The 19,547-nt window shown below is 39.5% G+C and overlaps 1 protein-coding gene across 1 annotated transcript in view; it reads left to right on the plus strand.

The window, feature by feature from the left end:
• Positions 1-19,547, plus strand: part of FBXL13 (F-box and leucine rich repeat protein 13) — a 220,013-nt gene that overhangs the window by 53,978 nt on the left and 146,488 nt on the right. Inside the window, exon 8 of the mRNA XM_014478077.2 lies at positions 18,030-18,125. Within this exon, the coding sequence (XP_014333563.2) occupies positions 18,030-18,125 (96 nt within the window). The remainder of the gene's footprint in view (positions 1-18,029; positions 18,126-19,547) is intronic.

Consider the following 19,547-nt stretch of genomic DNA (forward strand, 5'->3'; position numbering starts at 1 on the left):
CAGTTCTCTATCCATATTTTCTCCTGGATGTGAATTATATGCCAGTAGGGCACTCAACCAGAAGCATGACTGCCAGGGTGGTGCTAGCTCTAGGTGGACTGAGGGGAAGACTGTCCCATAGTTGCTTGTGGTAGAGAATAGTCTTCAGAGGATTTGCCCAAACAGCCACAACTAGGCCGGGTGTTGAGCATGGAAGAATTCCTTCCTGATGAGAGTCCTGTAGGTGTGTACAGCACATGGATCAGGGTTTGGGAGCTGTCAACATGTGACGATCATGGTGACAGGCAAGTGATCAGGGACAGATGGCCAGGCTGACACTGAGAGTCTATATACAGAGCTAAAGGACAAGCACAAGCAATGGGAGACCCCAATCCGGTTGAGGGTTGCCAGAGTTAGCAAGTAAAAATATAGAATGCCCAACTAAATTTAAAATTCAAGAAAAGTTTGCTTTTCCTTTTTAGTATAACTTTGTCCTATGCAATATGTGGCACATACTTGTACTAAAAGTCTATTAGCTGTTTATGTAAAATTCAAATTTAATTGGGCATCCTGTATCTTATTTGTCAAGCCTAATCCAGATAGAACTGGAAAGTAATGTGGAGTTAGGTCCCTCCAACTTTAAAATAGGATAACAATGGACACGTAACAGGAGTCTGCTAAGAACTGACATGAAATGCCCAGCACAGAGGAAGTCCACAATAAATTTGCCCTTTCCACTTCCACACAACCTTTCCTTTCTTACTGAAAGTATAGCATTAAAAAATTCGATTAGGTTGTTATCATAAATATCATATAAGCCCTAAGAATGAACAAACTCTTTGAGGGAGAGAAATTTTAAAAATCTGCTGGTGCCAACGGGTGAGTACTGGGAAATACTCATAATTTAAGAAAAGGCAAGGAAGCCAACTGGGGACTGTTATGGTGAATTTTATGTGTCAACTTGAATGGCCCATGAATCCCCAGATATTTGGCTAATCATTAGTTCTGGGTGTGTTCTGTGAGGATGTTTCTGGATGAGATTAACTTTTGAATTAGTGCACTGAGTAAAGCAGAGGGCCCTCTCCAGCATGGGTGGATATCATCCAAGCCACTGAAGGCCTGGGTAGAATAAAAGGGTAAGCAAGGAAGAATTCTCTCCGTACTTCACTGCCTTTGAGCTAAGACATCTGTCTCCTGCCTTCTGACTCGGATTGGCACTGGAACTTACACCACTGCCTTTCCTGGTTCTCAGACCCTGGACTCACGCCGGAACTACCCTCACTGGCTCTCTTGGATCTCCAGCTTACTAGCTGCAGATCTTGGACTTCTCAGCCTCCGTAATTGTGGGAGCAAATTCCTTAGTGTGTGTGTATATGTTTGTGTATCCTACTGTTTCTTTAGACTAATAGAAAAATGGAGAGAGCAGAGAACCAGGGGTGGAGAGTCAGGGAAAAACCAGGATAATGTGGCATCTTGGAAGCATGAGAATAGAGAATTTCCATTCAAAAGCCTAGTGTTTATGACTTTCTTTCTCTCTGTGCTTAACTGTTTCATAATATTTTACTTTGTTTTGATCTGAATTTCCCAAACTTATTTGGCCACATAATTATTTTTCCTATGAGATATATATTTTAAATATTTTAAGTGACACATAAAAATATTGGCCTATATTTCCCTGGGACCCAATTCTTGAATGTTAGACTCTAACCATCATAGTTCAGACCCATATGAAACTTATATCCAAAACAGCTTTTTGATTTATAATGGCATTTGGAAATTGTAGTAGAATGTTTTTTAGGATACTGTCTTCTAGAGAGCATATGTCTCCTTTGAGAATAAATTTAAATTAGGGAGAAACAGAAGAAGATACATAGAAATAGAAATGCATAGAAGTAGAAGAAGAAGAAAGATACAAAGTGAAAAACTTAAACATTAAATTCTTATTTTTCTTAAGATTCTATATACATGAGAAGACACTCATAAAGTTTTCAGAATATCTACCATTTTATACATCAGAAATACTGTATTAAAAACAAAAACAAGCCAAAGCAGTCTGGAGGAAGAAGAATGGAGATGGAGGAATCAACCTTCCTGACTTTAGACTATACTACAAACAATATCATACAGGCACAAAAACAGAAATACAGACCAATGGAACAAGATAGAAAGCCCAGAGGTAAACCAAGGCACTGTGTGCACCCTATCTTTGACAAAGGAGGGAAGAATATAAAATGGGAAAAAGATAGTCTCTTCAATAAGTGGTACTGGGAAAACTGGACAGCTATCTGTAAAAGAATGAAATTAGAACACTTCCTAATACCATACACAAAGATAAACTCAAAATGGATTAAAGCCCTAAATATAAGACCATAAACTATGAAACTCTTACAGGAAAACATAGGCAGAACACTCTGATATAAATCATAGCAAGATCCTCTATGATACACCTCTAGAGTAATGGAAATAAAAACAAAAATAAAAATAAACAGTCGGGAGCTAATTAAGTTTAAAAGTTTTTGCACAGCAAAGGAAACTATAAACAAGGTGAAAAGACAATCCTCAGAATAGGAGAAAATAATAGCAAATGGAACAGCTGACAAAGGATTAATCTCCAAAATATACAAGCAGCTCATGTAATTCTACACCAGAAAAACAAACAACACAATAAAAAAGTGGGAAGAAAGAGCTAAACTGACATTTCTCCCAAGAAGACATACAGATGACCAATAAACACATGAAAATATGCTCAACATTGCTTATTATTCAGTTCAGTTCAGTTCAGTCACCCAGTCATGTCCAACTTTTTGCAACCCCATGGACTGCGGCACACCAGGCCTCCCTGTCCATCACCAGCTCCCGGAGTTTACCCAAACTCATGTCCATTGAGTCAGTGATGCCATCCAACCATCTGATTCTCTGTCACCCCCTTCTCCTCATGCTTTCAATCTTTCCCAGCATCAGGGTCTTTTCAAACGAGTCAGCTCTTTGCATCAGGTGGCCAAAGTATTGGAATTTCAGCTTCAACATCAGTTCTTCCAATGAACACTCAAGACTGATCTCCTTTAGGATGGACTGGTTGGATCTCCTTGCAGTCCAAGGGACTCTCAAGAGTCTTCTCCAACATCACAGTTCAAAAGGATCAATTCTTTGGTGCTCAGCTTTCTTTATAATCCAACTCTCACATCCATACATGACTACTGGAAAAACCATAGCTTTGACAAGATGGACCTTTGTTGCAAAGTAATATCCCTGCTTTTTAATAAGCTGTCTATGTTGGTCACAACTTTCCTACCAAGGAGAAAGCATCTTTTAATTTCATGGCTGCAGTCACAATCTGCAGTGATTTTGGAACCCCCAAAATAAAGTCTGCCACTGTTTCCACTGTTTGCTCATTATTAGAGAAATGCAAGTCAAAAATATAAAGAAGCATCATCTCACACTGGTCAGAATGGCCATCACCAAAAAATCTGCGAGCAATAAATGCTGGAGAGAGTATGGAGAAAACAGAAACCTCTTGTACTGTTGGTGGGAACGTAAATTGATACAGCCACTATGGAAGACCATATGGAGATTCCTTAAAAAACTAGGAATAAAACTACCATAAGACTCAACTATCCCACTACTGGGCATACACCCTGAGAAAACCATAATTGAAAAAGATACATGTACCCCAGTGTTCATTGCAGTGCTATTTACAATAGCTGGGACATATAAGCAACCTAGATGTCCATCAACAGATGAATGGATAAAGAAGCTATAAAGAAGTACATATATACAATGGAATATTACTCTGCCATATAAAGGAACACATTTGAGTCAGTGCTATTGAGGTGGATGAACCTAGAACCTATTATACAGAGTGAAGTCAGAAAGAGAAAAATAAATATTGTATGTTAAAGCATATGGAATCTATATGGATGGTACTGATGAAACCATCCATATAGATTCCATATGGAAACAGATAGCCAGTGGGAATTTGCAGTATGACTCAGGGAACTCAAACCAGCGCTCTGTGACAACATAGAGGGGTGGGATGGGGTAGGAGGGAAGTAGGAGGGAGAGTCAAGAGGGAGGGGACATATGTATACCTATGGCTGATACATGTTGATGTATGGTAGAAACCAATACAATATCGTAAAGCAATTATCCTTCAATTAGAAAAAACACAAAATAACTTCTCTAGAATGTTCTACTTTGGGTAAGCAGAACAAGATAGTTCCTAAGAACAGTCCAGGTGTTGAAATAATATTTGATTTTTTTTTAAGATTAAGTATCAGTAGAACATGGAAGCAGATTAACTGTTTTATTCTTGGGAGTTCTATTTCTAACAGGATATAAATTTTCCACTATGTGTTTGCAGGTGACAGTGTTGTTATATTTTTTGACAGTCAGTGTTGTGCTAAAAGGAAAGGTTAGTTTAAACAATGAACAGAAAACTCTTGACCTTATGCTGGTAAAATTTTCATTTTGATTTTGGATGAGGAGAATGGCTTTATTAAACATCTGCAGTTTACTTTCGAACAATTTTTTTTTATTCAAGTAAATGGGTGTTTGCCAAATTTGGATACAAATGTCTCTTAGGAAAATTTATGAGCAAAATTATGAAAGACATTACATACTGTCAAGAAACTTATGATTAGAAAATGTCCAGTAACTATGAGCCTTTGAAAAAATGTTCAAAATAGAGTTTATATGGTGAGGATTAAATTTTATGCTGAGAAGTGTTTTGTGACTCATTCTATTCTTGGCTGGGTGGCAGTCAGGTGAGAACAATCTATCATTCTAGACTGGGGAAAAGTTTCTGTGGAAATTGTGTAAGGAAATGAGTCTTAAGTTTAGAAAATCAGAGTTATGAATCTGAGATCTGGATAATTGTGTGTTATAGATTGAATGTTTGTGCCTCCACCAAATTCATGTGCTAAAGAATGAACTCCCAGTGAGATGATATGTATCTTGGGGAGATAATTAAGTGTAGATGAGGTCATGTGGGTAGAGTCCCCATAATAGCATTATTGCCCTGAGAAAAAGAGGAAGAAAAACCAGAGCTTCCTCTCTGCCATGTAGGACACAGCAAGAAGGCAGCTGCCTACAAGCCAGGAAAAGAGCCCTTACCAAGGACCAAACCTGCCAGTGCTTTGATCTTGGACTTCCCAATCTCCAGAAACGTGACTCAGTCTATGGTATTTTGTTACAGTACCCTGAGCTGACTGAGGTACTGTATAACCTACAGCATGTAATCTGGTCTCTCCCATCTTCAGTTTCCTGATTTGTATAATGGGAGTAAAGTTGATGTGATCTATAAGTGAACATGCCTACCAATACTAAATGTGACTAAACCAATACTAAACAATCCCACTGGTACACAATCAATGGTGGAATGGACCCAAGACATTTACTTGACATTTAAAAACACTTATGTCCAACGATGACCTGAGTTACTAGTCAATCTTTAAATACATTCACATTCTAACAATTTTATTTTTAATCTCTGGGAATTGTGAAAACTGGCCCTTTTGAGGCAAAGCAGTGTTGCCAAAAAATATCTTTGGGGAATTTTCATTTCTTGTCCCTAAATTTGGCTCTATTTGTTCTGATGACATGAGTATTTCAGGATACAGGTTGCCCTTAGGACAGGGGTGACAAAAAAAAAAATAAACAGGGTTAAGAATTTGGCTGGGCCCATCATGGGAGAGATGGGGATGGGGATGATCTACAGCAAGGGTGGCCAAGTGTGGCCTAAGGGACAAAACTGCCCCCCACCATCTTTTCTTGTATGAACTTCTAACTAAGAATAGTTTTCACATTTTCAAATGTAAAAAAAAAAGACAATGTATCTCTTGGTGAGTTGAAGACATCTCTTCTTTTCACAAAGTCAAAATATATACTTTTTTGCCCCTTTTTAGAAAATGTTTGTTGATGCATGATCTAGCAATAACTTAGAAATACTACAGTTTAGTGAATAAGACCCAGGAAATCAAATAAGTGGTAAAAGCATCCTGGAGCTAAAGGCATTTACTCCCTACTTTGATGATCTATCGCACAGTGGACTGGCAAGATGCTGCTGCTCAACAGTCAATCCCTCTGCTCTTCCTTGATGACAGAAGCCTGATTTGGTTCAAGAGTCCACTCTCCTTGAGCTTCAGGGGAGGATTTTCCCACTCCTAGCCTCATCTCTTTATCTACTTGTGTACTGAAAACCATGATTTCCCATTAATACTCAATTCTAATCTAACAGCACAGAGTTCATTCTAGTTTTCTTCCTTTCCACACTCACAACTATACCTTCTCCTAGAGGGAGAAACCCGGATCCCAATTTTCTAGGCTTTTAACTTACTCGGTCTATCCACCTCTTCCCCGTATGTACCAATCTCTAATTGTCATAGCCATGTTTCCTGTGCAAGTACCACCCTCCTTACACTCCTCTGGTTCTGATACTCCACACAGGCCAGTCCCTCATCTCATGAATGGATGTGATTCTCACATCACTGAGTTCCATCTCCACCCTACCCTTCAGTATGACCACCTGAACTTTCTTCCCCTAGGATCCCACTCCTTGACTAGACCCCTTTCCTATGCACTTGGGCTCTAAGCCCTGTGCTAGGCCAGCCTCATGCTGCTGGTGCCTCACCTCTCACACCATGCCCTCCTCTTCCAGTCCCTACCTCTCAGCCCTGTCTCATCTGGGGTGCCCACCTCTCTCACCAAATTTCCAATGCTCCAATGCCTTTCACAGGCACGTTTTTCTCATTCCTGCTTTTTATTATTATTTTCTTTTTGTATAAACCTCGAGAAATACATATATCTCAACCTGATAGTCATCCTTCTTCAGTTTTACCAAGCAACTTGAACATGTAGTCCTTGCAGAATGACTTGGCCAGTGTATACATAATAGCATTTTGATTCCGTATATATGCATTAGAATACAGTATTTATCTTTCTGTTTCTGACTCACTTCACTCTGTATAATAGGTTCTAGGTTCATCCACCTCATTAGAACTGACTCAAATGCATTCTTTATTATGGCTGAATAATATTCCATTGTGTATATGTACCACAACTTCTTTATCCATTTATCTGTCAATGGACATCTAGGTTGCCTCCACGTTCTAGCTATTGTAAATAGTGCTGCAATGAACAATGGGGTACATGTGTCTCTTTCAATTTTGGTTTCCTCAGGGTATATGCCTAGGAGTGGGATTGCTGGGTCATATGGTGGTTTTATTCCTAGTTTTTTAAGGAATCTCCATACTGTCTTCCATGGTGGCTGTATCAATTTACATTCCCACCAACAGTGCAAGAGCGTTTCCTTTTCTCCACACTCTCTCCAGCATTTATTGTTTGTAGACTTCTTGATGAGGGCCATTCTGACCAGTGTGAGGTGATAGCTCATTGTAGTTTTGATTTGCATAATAATGAGCAACGTTAAGCATCTTTTCATGTGTTTGTTAACCATCTGTATGTCTTTGGAGAAATGTCTGTTTAGGTTTTCTCCCCACTTTTTGATTGGGTTATTTGTTTTTCTGGTATTGAGTTGTATGAGCTGCTTGTACATTTTGGAAACTAATCCTTGGTCAGTTGTTTCATTTGCTATTATTTTCTCCCATTCTGAGTGTTGTCTTTTCACCTTGCTTATAGTTTTCTTTGCTATGAAAAGCTTTTAAGTTTAATCAGGTCCCACTTGTTTACTTTAGTTTTTATTTCCATTACTCTAGGAGGTGGGTCATAGAGGATCTTGCTTTGATTTATGTCATCGAGTGTTCTGCCTGTGTTTTCCGCTAAGAGTTTTATAGTTTCTGGTCTTACGTTTAGGTCTTTCATCCATTTTGAGTTTATCTTTGTGTGTGGTGTTAGAAAGTGTTCTAATTTCATTCTTTTACATGTAGCTGTCCAGTTTTCCCAGCACCATTTATTGAAGAGGCTGTCTTTGCCCCATTTTATATTCTTGCTAGGACCATTGGCATTTTGACTGAGATTGTATTGAATTTGTAGAGCACTTTGGGTGGTACTAACATCTTAAGTACTTTTCTTGTTAGTATTATCAATTCCTTGGATATTTGATAAAATACTCTTTGAATCTGCAGGGTGTGTGTGTGTGTGTGTGTGTGTTTCTGTGTGTGTTTCTTCATAGGCAGATTTCAAATTCTGGTTAAATTTCTTTTATTGTTACTGTTATTTAGGTCTTAAATGTCTTTCAATAATGCTTTATTGCTTGCAGTGTACTAGTCTTTCACATTAGTTACATTTGTTCCTAGATATTTTTGTCAAAAATGAGGTTTATAACATAAAGTATTTTAGGCATGCACAAAAAAAATATAATGAATGTAATCACCAATCAGCTTAAGAAATAAGATTTAACAAATACAATTAAAGCCTCTCTGACTGTATTTTTTTTTTCCCTCCCTCAGATGTAACTGGTTTCTTAAATTTAATGTTGATCATTTCCTTACATATCCTTCCCTGATAGCTCAGTTGGTAAAGAATCTGTCTGCAGTGCAGGAGACCCTGGTTCAATTCCTGGGTCAGGAAGATCCACTGGAGGAGGGATGGGCTATACACTCCAATATTCTCGGGCTTCCCTTGTGGCTCAGCTGGTAAAGAATTCGGCTGCAATGCGGGAGACCTGAGTTTGATCCCTGAGTTGGGAAGAAAACCTGCAGAAGGGAAAGGCTACCCACTCTACTCTTCTGGCCTGGAGAATTCTAGGGCTGTATAGTCCATGGGGTTGTAAAGAGTCAGATATGACTGAGCGACTTTCACTTTCTTTTCTTTTTTTCCACTTCTTTAAAAAAAAAATAATTTATTTATTTTCATTGGAGGCTAATTACTTCACAATATTGTGGTGGTTTTTGCCGTATATTGATATGAATCAGCCATGGGTGTACACGTATCCCCCAGTCTGGAACCCCCCTCCATCCTCCTCCCTCCCTCCTCATTCCATCCCTCTGGATGGTCCAGGGCACCAGCTTTGAGTGCCCTGCTTCATGCATCAAACTTGGATTGGTCATCTATTTCACATCTGGTAATTACATATTTCAATGCTATTCTCTCAAATCATCTCACACTTGCCGTCTCTCACAGAGTCCAAAAGTCTGTTCTTTAGATCTGTGTCTCTTTTGCTGTCTCATATATAGGGCCATTGTTACCATCTTTCATATACATGCGTTGTAAATTTAATATATAGGCACTGATATACTGTATTGGGGTTTTTCTTTCTGACTTACTTCTCTCTGTATAACAGGCTCCAGTTTCATCCACTTCATTAGAACTGATTCAAATGCATTCTTTTTTTAATGGCTGAGTAATACTCCATTGTGTATATGTACCACAGCTTTCTTATCCATTCATCTGCTAATGGACATCTACGTTGCTTCCATGTGCTAGCTATTGTAAACAGTGCTGCAATGAACATTGGGATACACGTGTCTCTTTCAATTCTGGTTTCCTCGGTGTATATGCCCAGTAGTGGGATTGCTAGGTTGTATGGCAGTTCTATTTCCAGTTTTTTAAGGAATCTCCACACTGTTCTCCAAAGTGGCTGTACTAGATTGCATTCCCACCAATAGTGTAAGAGGGTTCCCTTTTCTCTGCACCCTCTCCAGCATTTATTGTTTGTAGACATTTTGATAGCAGCCATTCTGACTGGTGTGAGATGGTACCTCATTGTGGTTTTGATTTGCATTTCTCTGATAATAAGTGATGTTGAGCATCTTTTCATATGTTTGTTAGCTATCTGTATGTCTTCTTTGGAGAAATGTCTGTTTAGTTCTTTGGCCCATTTTTTGATTGGGTCACTTATTTTTCTGGAATTGAGCTGCATGAGCTGCTTGTGTATTTTTGAGACTAATTCTTTGTCAGTTGCTTCATTTGCTATTATTTTCTCCCATTTTTAAGGCTGTCTTTTCACCTTGCTTATAGTTTCTTTAGTTGTGCAAAAGCATTTAAGTTTAATTAGGTCCCATTTGTTTATTTTTTATTTAATTTCCATTACTCTGGGAGGTGTGTCATAGAGGATCTTGCTGTGATTTACATCAGAGGGAGTTCTGCCTATGTGTTCCTCTAGGAGTTTTATAGTTTCTGGTCTTACATTTAGATCTTTAATCCATTTTGAGTTTATTTTTGTGTATGGTGTTAGAAAGTGTTCTAGTTGCATTCTTTTGCAAGTGGTTGACCAGTTTTCCCAGCACCACTTGTTAAAAAGATCCTCTTTTCTCCATTGTATATTTTTGCCTCCTTTGTCAAAGATAAGGTGTTTATAGGTACGTGGATTTATCTCTGGGCTTTCTATTTTGTTCCATTGATCTAGATATCTGTCTTTGTGCCAGTACCATATTGTCTTGATGACTGTAGCTTTGTAGTACAGTCTGAAGTCAGGCAGGTTGATTCCTCCAGTTACATTCTTCTTTCTCAAGATTGCTTTGGCTATTCAAGGTTTTTTGCATTTCTATACAAATTGTGAACTTATTTGTTCTCAGTTCAGTCTCTCAGTCATGTCCGACTCTTTGCGACCCCATGAATCGCAGCACACCAGGCCTCCCTATCCATCGCCAACTCCTGGAGTTCACCCAGACTCAAGTCCATCGAGTCAGTGATGCAATCCAGCCATCTCATCCTCTGTCATCCCCTTCTTCTCCTGCCCCCAATCCCTCCCAGCATCAGAGACTTTTTCAATGAGTCAACGCTTCGCATGAGGTGGCCAAAGTACTGGAGCTTCAGCTTCAGCATCATTCCTTCCAAAGAAATCCCAGGGCTGATCTCCTTCAGAATGGACTGGTTGGATCTCCTTGCAGTCCAAGGGACTCAAGAGTCTTCTCCAACACCACAGTTCAAAAGCATCAATTCTTTGGTGCTCAGCTTTCTTCACAGTCCAGCTCTCACATCCATACATGACCACAGGAAAAACCATAGCCTTGACTAGATGAACCTTCGTTGGCAAAGTAATGTCTCTGCTTTTGAATATGCTATCTAGGTTGGTCATAACTTTCCTTCCAAGGAGTAAGTGTCTTTTAATTTCATGGCTGCACTCACCATCTGCACTGATTTTGGAGCCCCCCAAAATAAAGTCTGACACTGTTTCCCCTGTTTCGCCATCTGTTTCCCATGAAGTGATGGGACCAGATGCCATGATCTTCGTTTTCTGAATGTTGAGCTTTAAGCCAACTTTTTCACTCTCCTCTTTCACTTTCATCAAGAGGCTTTTGAGTTCCTCTTCACTTTCTGCCATAAGGGTGATGTCATCTGCATATCTGAGGTTACTGATATTTCTCCCAGCAATCTTGATTCCAGCTTGTGTTTCTTCCAGCCCAGCTTTTCTCATGATGTACTCTGCATATAAGTTAAATAAGCAGGGTGACAATATACAGCCTTGACGTACTCCTTTTCCTATTTGGAACCAGTCTGTTGTTCCATGTCCAGTTCTAACTGTTGCTTCCTGACTTGCATATAGGTTTCTCAAGAGGCAGGTCAAGTGGTCTGGTATTCCCATCACTTTCAGAATTTTCCCTAGTTTATTGTGATCCACACAGTCAAAGGCTTTGGTATAGTCAATAAAGCAAAAATAGATGTTTTTCTGGAACCCTCTTGCTTTTTCCATGATCCAGCGGATGTTTTCAATTTGATCTGTGGTTCCTCTGCCTTTTCTAAAACCAGCTTGAACATCTGGATGTTCACGGTTCACATATTGCTGAAGCCTGGCTTGGAGAATTTTGAGCATTACTTTACTAGCGTGTGAGATGAATGCAATTGTGCGGTAGTTTGAGCATTCTTTGGCATTACCTTTCTTTGGGATTGGAATGAAAACTGACCTTTTCCAGTCCTGTGGCCACTGCTGAGTTTTCCAAATTTGCTGGCATATTGAGTGCAGCACTTTTACAGCATCATCTTTCAGGATTTGAAATAGCTCAACTGGAATTCCATCGCCTCCACTAGCTTTGTTTGTAGTGCTGCTTTCTAAGGCCCACTTGACTTCACGTTCCACGATGTCTGGCTCTAGGTCAGTGATCACACCATCGTGATTATCTGGGTCATGAAGATCTTTTTTGTACAGTTCTTCTGTGTATTCTTGCCACCTCTTCTTAATATCTTCTGCTTCTGTTAGGTCCATACCATTTCTGTCCTTTATTGAGCCCATCTTTGCATGAAATGTTCCCTTGGTATCTCTAATTTTCTTAAAGAGATCTCTAGTTTTTCCCATTCTGTTGTTTTCCTCTATTTCTTTGCATTGATCGCTGAGGAAGGCTTTCTTATCTCTTCTTGCTATTCTTTGGAACTCTGCATTCAGATGCTTATATCTTTCCTTTTCTCCTTTGCTTTTCGCTTCTCTTCTTTTCACAGCTATTTGTAAGGCCTCCCCAGACAGCCATTTTGCTTTTTTGCATTTCTTTTCCATGGGGATGGTCTTGATTCCTGTCTCCTGTACAGTGTCACGTACCTCAGTCCATAGTTGGTCAGGCACTGTATCTATCAGATCTAGGCCCTTGAATCTATTTCTCACTTCCACTGTATGTATAATCATAAGGGATTTTATTTAGGTCATACCTGTATGGTCTAGTGGTTTTCCCTACTTTCTTCAATTTCAGTCTGAATTTGGCAATAAGGAGTTCATGATCTGAGCCACAGTCAGCTCCTGGTCTTGTTTTTGCTGACTGTATAGAGCTTCTCCATCTTTGGCTGCAAAGAATATAATCAATCTGATTTCAGTTTTGACCATCTGGTGATGTCCATGTGTAGAGTCTTCTCTTGTGTTGTTGGAAGAGGGTGTTTGCTATGACCAATGCATTTTTCTTGGCAAAACTCTATTAGCCTTTGTCCTGCTTCATTCCATATTCCAAGGCCAAATTTGCCTGTTACTTCAGGTGTTTCTTGACTTCCTACTTTTGCATTCCAGTCCCCTATAATGAAAAGGGCATCTTTTTTGGGTGTTAGTTTTAAAAGGTCTTGTAGGTCTTCATAGAACCGTTCAACTTCAGCTTCTTCAACGTTACTGGTTGGGGCATAGACTTGGATTACTGTGATATTGAATAGTTTGCCTTGAAAACGAACAGAGATCATTCTGTCGTTTTTGAGATTGCATCCAAGTACTGCATTTCGGACTTTTTGTTGTTCATGATGGCTACTCCATTTCTTCTGAGGGATTCCTGCCTGCAGTAGTAGATATAATGGTCATCTGAGTTAAATTCACCCATTCCAGTCCATTTTAGTTCTCTGATTCCTAGAATGTCGACATTCACTCTTGCCATCTCTTGTTTGACCACTTCCAATGTGCCTTGATTCATGGACCTGACATTCCAGGTTCCTATGCAGTATTGCTCTTACAGCATCAGACCTTGCTTCTACACCAGTCACATCCACAGCTGGGTATTGTTTTTGCTTTGGCTCCATCCCTTCATTCTTTCTGGAGTTATTTCTCCACTGATCTCCAGTAGCATATTGGGCACCTACTGACCTGGGGAGTTCCTCTTTCAGTATCCTATCATTTTGCCTTTTCATACTGTTCATGGGGTTCTCAAGGCAAGAATACTGAAGTGGTTTGCCATTTCCTTCTCCAGTGGACCACATTCTGTCAGATCTCTCCACCATGACCTGCCCATCTTGGGTTGCCCCACGGGCATGGCTTAGTTTCATTGAGTTAGACAAGGCTGTGGTCCATGTGATTAGATTGACTAGTTTTCTGTGAGTATGGTTTCAGTATGTCTGCCCTCTGATGACCTCTTGCAACACCTACCGTCTTATTTGGGTTTCTCTTACCTTGGGCGTTGGGTATCTCTTCACGGCTACTCCAGCAAAGCACAGCAGCTGCTCCTTACCTTGGACGAGGGGTGTCTCCTCACCGCCTCCCTTCCTGACCTTCAACGTGGGATAGCTCCTCTAGGCCCTCCTGCGCCCGCGCAGCCAAGACTCCTTGGACGTGGGGTTGGTCCTCCCGGCCGCCGCCCCTGGCCTCAGGTGCGGGGTTGCTCCTCCCAGCCGTGGCACCTGGCCTTGGGCATAGGGGCGTGGGGTAGCTCCTCCCGGCTGCTGCCCCTGACCTCGGACACGAGGTAGCTCCTCTCGGCCGTTCCTGCACCGTCGCAGCCTGGCACTCTTGGCTGCTGCCTCTGACCTCGGATGTGGGGTAACTCCTCCTGGCCGCTGCCCTTTGGGAATGGGGTCCTCCCAGCTTCTGCCCCTGACCTCCAACGTGGGGTAGCTCTTCTCGGCCATGCTTAGTGCTCTGGTCGTCGCAGCCGCCTGTGTCTGGGAAAAATACCATTGGTAGCTTGATAGGGATTGCATTGTATCTATAGATTGCATTGGGTAGTATACTCACTTTCACTATATTGATTCTTCTGACCCATGAACACGGTATATTTCTCCGTCTATTTGCGTCATCTTTGATTTCTTTCATCAGTGTTTTATAGTTTTCTATATATACGTCTTTTGTTTTTTTAGGTAAATTATTCCTAAGTATTTTATTCTTTTCATCACAATGGTGAATGGGATTGTTTCCTTAATTTCTCTGTTTTCTCATTGTTAGTGTATAGGAATGCAAGGTTTTTCTGTGTATTAATTTTATATCCTGACACTTTACTATATTTATTAATTAGCTCTAGTAATTTCCTGGTGGTGTCTTTAGAGTTTTCTATGTAGAGGATCATGTCATCTGCAAACAGTGAGAGTTTTACTTCTTTTCCAATCTGGATTCCTTTTATTTCTTTTTCTTTTCTGATTGCTGTGACTAAAACTTCCAAAACTATGTTGAATAGTAGTGGTGAGAGTGGGCACCCTTGTCGTGTTCCTGACTTTAGGGGAAATTCACTTTCACCTTCATTTCCTTACATAGTATGATAGGCAGAATAATAATTGCTCCCCCACCCCACCCCTGTACCCCACCAAATCCTCAGAACCTATGAATACAAGGCAAGAGTCTTAGCAGATGTGAGTAAGTTAAAGAATTTGAGATGGTGAGATTATCCTTGCTTATCTGGGTGGATCCAATGTAGTAACAACATCCTTATAAATGAAAGAGGGAGTTAGTTAATGAAAGTTGTTCAGTCGTGTCAGACTCTTTGTGACCCCATGGACTATATAGTCCATGGAATTCTCCAGGCCAGAATATTGGAATGGTAGCCTTTCCCTTCTGCAGGGGATCTTCCCAACCCAGGTCTCCTGCATTGCAGGTGGATTCTTTACCAGTTGAGCCACAAGGGAAGCCCAGGAATACTAGAGTGGGTAGCCTATCCCTTCTCCAGCAGATATTCCCAACCCAGGTATTGAACTGGGATATCTTGCATTGCAGGCAGATTCTTTACCAACTGACCTATCAGGGAGGCAGGCTTAAATACATCTCTCCAAGGGCCAGATAAAAATCAGTATCTCTTGATTTTTATGACATAGAGATGTTCCCAAGGTCCTGGGACCCATATCTCCTTGAATGTAAATTAGTAAGGATCTTCCTGACATTTTGGGAGCTTGACCTAGGAAAGTAGGCTGGATTATACCCATTTGACGTTCTTGGGGAGAAAATAAAATTTTTATCATCCTTTTGGATCAGAGAATTAACTAAACAGATAGCTACAGATCTAATCTCTGTAGTTCACATAAAAGTAAAGTGTTTATAGAGGAAGTAAAGATAAAATATTACCTTTATTTATTTTTTAAAACATTACCTTTATGTCATACAGATTTCTGTGTCTCTGGAGACTAGAGTTTTTTGCAGGAGCACTGAGGAATCCAGGAAAGATTATTTCCTCAGAATGATTTATCAACAATTGAGAGTTCTGATATAACCTTTCATCATGATTGTGGATTTGTCAATTTCTCCTTGTATCCTTGTGGCTTTTCAGATGCTTACACATTTAGAATTGTTATATATCTTTAGTAGATTGTTAGAATTACTTTAATTATAATGTAGTGACCTTCTTTATCAGATAAACTTTAAAAATCCACCTAAAGTACAATGCTGAACAAGATGAACACAACTGAAAGGAGATTTTTGATAGCTGTGTTAATATAAGAAGGAAAAACTTAAAAGCAAAAACATTATTAGGGATAATCTTTGTCTTCCCACCGGTCCTGCTGCTGCTGCTGCTGCTGCTGCTAAATCACTCCAGCCGTGTCCGACTCTGTGCGACCCCTTGGACAGGAGCCCACCAGGCTCCTCTGTCCCTGGGATTCTCCAGGCAAGAATACTGGAGTGGGTTGCCATTTCCTTCTCCAAGGCATGCATGCATGCTAAGTCACTTCAGTCACATCCGACTCTGTACAATCCCATGGGCAGCAGCCTACCAGGTTCCTCTGTCCACGGAATTCTCTAGGCAAGAATACTGGAGTTGGTTGCCATTTCCTTCTCCATTCCCACCAGTGAATTTTGTTAAATTTATTATTACTAGATTTACTTAGATTCAGTTTTTCATTTCATTTTATACTATTTGTTTTTTTTATGTGCTTCCTTGTTTTGTCCTTTCCTGACTTAATTTGTTGAATTTAAAAAGCTATTCCCATCCCCCATTTTTATAGTTTAGAAGATATCCATTCTATTTCTTCTATTTCAATGGTTTCACTTAAATATTTTTAACGTGCACATTTACCTTAATAAAGCTTAAAGTAAATGAATATCTAAACTTTCTTCCTGAATAATTACCAAAATTTAGAACATTTTAACTCTGATTACTCTCTCCAGTCTTAGAATATTAGTATTTTCTAGTGGTTTTGTCCCTTGCTTTTTGTACCCCCCACATTAGTCATCATCATTATATGCTTTTATAAGGTTATTGGGTTTACTCCTATCCTTATTAGTTTGTTTGCCCCTCATTACTGTTTCATCTCACTCCTTTCTTCTTACATAAACATCATTTACAAGTTCTTTTGTGATGGGTCCACTGGAGGCAAACTCTCTCAATCTTTGTCATAGGGTGTCTACTTACTACTCATCCTTGAGTTGTGATTTACTTACATGTGGTATCTGAGATTGATAAGTATTTTCTGCTGACTTTGGCTTTCTGAGACTAAGTGACATTCTTTTGCAGATAATCTGTCTCTGGTTGCACTTAAGGTTTTCCATTGCTTATGGCCTTTTGTAATTTCACTACAAAGCCATGGAATAAGTATCCTGTTTGGCATTTCTTGTGCTTCTTAAATCTGAGAATTGTTGCTTTTCATCATTCTAAAGCATTTTTATTTATAATATTTTTGAGTTTTGCCTTGATTTCCATTTGCTCTCTTCCTTTCTTCTGGAAATTCTATAAGGGTCTGTATAGAATATTGTATAATGTTATCTATAACCTTTTTATGTTATATAATGTACTCTTAACTTCCTTCATATTTTTCATCTCTTTCTACCTCTGTGCCTTACCTGTGTAATTTTATCTTACATAATCTTACAGTTTGCTATTTCTTGCATCAGCTGGGTTTCTTCTGCTATGTAACTCATAGTTTGGAGAAAGGGTGTAAACATTTAGCTATAATATGAATAAGGTCTGAGAACCTAAAGTGATACATGGTGACTATGGCTGATAACACTGTGTTGTAAAATTGAAATTTGCTAACAGAATAGAACTTAAATGTTCTCATAAAAATGAATTAATTAAAATAAAGATAAATATGTGAGTGTTGGATGTGTTTAACTAGATGGAGGAATCCTTTCACAATGTATACATATATCAACTCACTACAACATACATTTTAAGTATATTCCCAGGAATCCTGTAACTTTAAAAAGAACCCAGTTCATTTCAGCAAGTGATTATTGAATGCCTTCATTTAGGGAAATCATTCACTTTCTAGCAGGATGCTACTTTCATTCAGAAAATAAAATAAAGCTACCTATCTTCTTCACCATCCTTCTGCAACTATCAGTTTGATCACACTATATCAAAGGCATCATCAGATAAGTTCTAGAACTCTAGATGAAATTTCTATCTTCAGATAAAATGCAAGCACATAAACCCCAATATATGGATTGCATTATCCTTGTTAACACACATACACATACACACACACAAATGGAAAATGCAAGAGTTAGATCAAAATTCACATGTTTTTCAAAATTGTGTATTATTTTTCTTTGTGTTTAGATTTTCTCCTACCTCAGTTTAAGAGATTTGGTAATATGTGGTCAAGTGAATCGCTCCTGGTTGTTGATGACACAAATGGGCTCATTGTGGAATGGTGTAAGTAGACACTACCTGAAGTATGTCTTTATTCTAGTTCTTAAAGGAGAACAGACTGCTATAGGCCACCTTGTAGCAGTAATGGGGACCCCCTTCTTCCCTGCTCCACAACATGGGATCACAAAAAGGAGGTACACTTGTTTCACTTTCGTCCAGGCACAGCCTGAAGGAAAAGAGAAAAAATGGTATTTGAAGAGATTTGATAGAAGTATTTTCTAATTTAAATAGTAGAAATAAATTGAATATTATTTTTTGGATTGAAATAAAGCTCTATTATATCTGAGTTAGGTTTAACATTGCCTTACTCAAGGAGCTCCAGAGATAGACTAAGCAAAATGCAAGAAAGGTGCTTATTGTAGAGTCTGGCATGTGGGCAGCACTCAATAAATATTAGCTACTGTTCTTAGTTTAAAAAACACACACACACACACACAACAAAGCAGCACAAAATATGGAGTAAAAGGGAAGAAAAAAAAACTACTGAGCCTGAAATCAGGCTAAAATAGACAACATGTAAACAAAGCTTGTTTGATATTTCTTGGTGTGTTTGCATGCATGTAGACATATATACATATATTGGAGAAGGCAATGGCACCCCACTCCAGTACTCTTGCCTGGAAAATCCCGTGGACGGAGGAGCCTGGTGGGCTGCAGTCCATGGGGTCGCTAAGAGTCGGACACGACTGAGCGACTTCACTTTCACTTTTCACTTTCAAGCATTGGAGAAGGAAATGGCAACCCACTCCAGTATTCTTGCCCGGAGGATCCCAGGGACGGCAGAGCCTGGTGGGCTGCTGTCTATGGGATCACACAGAGTCGGACACGACTGAAGCGACTTAGCAGCAGCAGCAGCAGACATATATATACTCAGGCATTTTCTAATGTGGACTCCTAGGCTCATGCCTCTTGTATTATTCTTGTCATTGCACTATATTTGTACTATTCCCATAAAGTAGAACATGCTTTATTTTTCATTCCAAAGAAACATTGGGTGGTACGTCTTAGCCAATGATAAAAATAAGCATGTATTATCCTTGATGACCTTTCTTTTCTTTTTCTTGGATGACTGCTTTAATCTTAATAACTGTGATCATTTATGCCATCAACAAATGTTGGAGTGGCAACATTTTCCTTGTTGCCTATGTCCAGTCAATAGCTGACTTTACCACCCCTCCTTAATTGTTACTGATTGGAGGGCTAATGGTATCATGTGCTCAGACTGACCTATGAATAGGTGATTGGGGTCATTCTGCAGAAACTTTGACAAAGAACCCAAGAGGAGTTGGCAAGGTACAAGGAATCTAGCTCCATAATCCACACAGCATCTTTACCTCCCATCAGAGCACCATTCCATTCTTGACCATAGTGTTCTACTCTTACCTTATGCAGCAATGGTAATTAAAAAAATGTGCTTGTCTTAAT

Source organism: Bos mutus, chromosome 4, assembly GCF_027580195.1.
Source record: "Bos mutus isolate GX-2022 chromosome 4, NWIPB_WYAK_1.1, whole genome shotgun sequence".
Lineage (NCBI taxonomy): Eukaryota > Metazoa > Chordata > Mammalia > Artiodactyla > Bovidae > Bos > Bos mutus.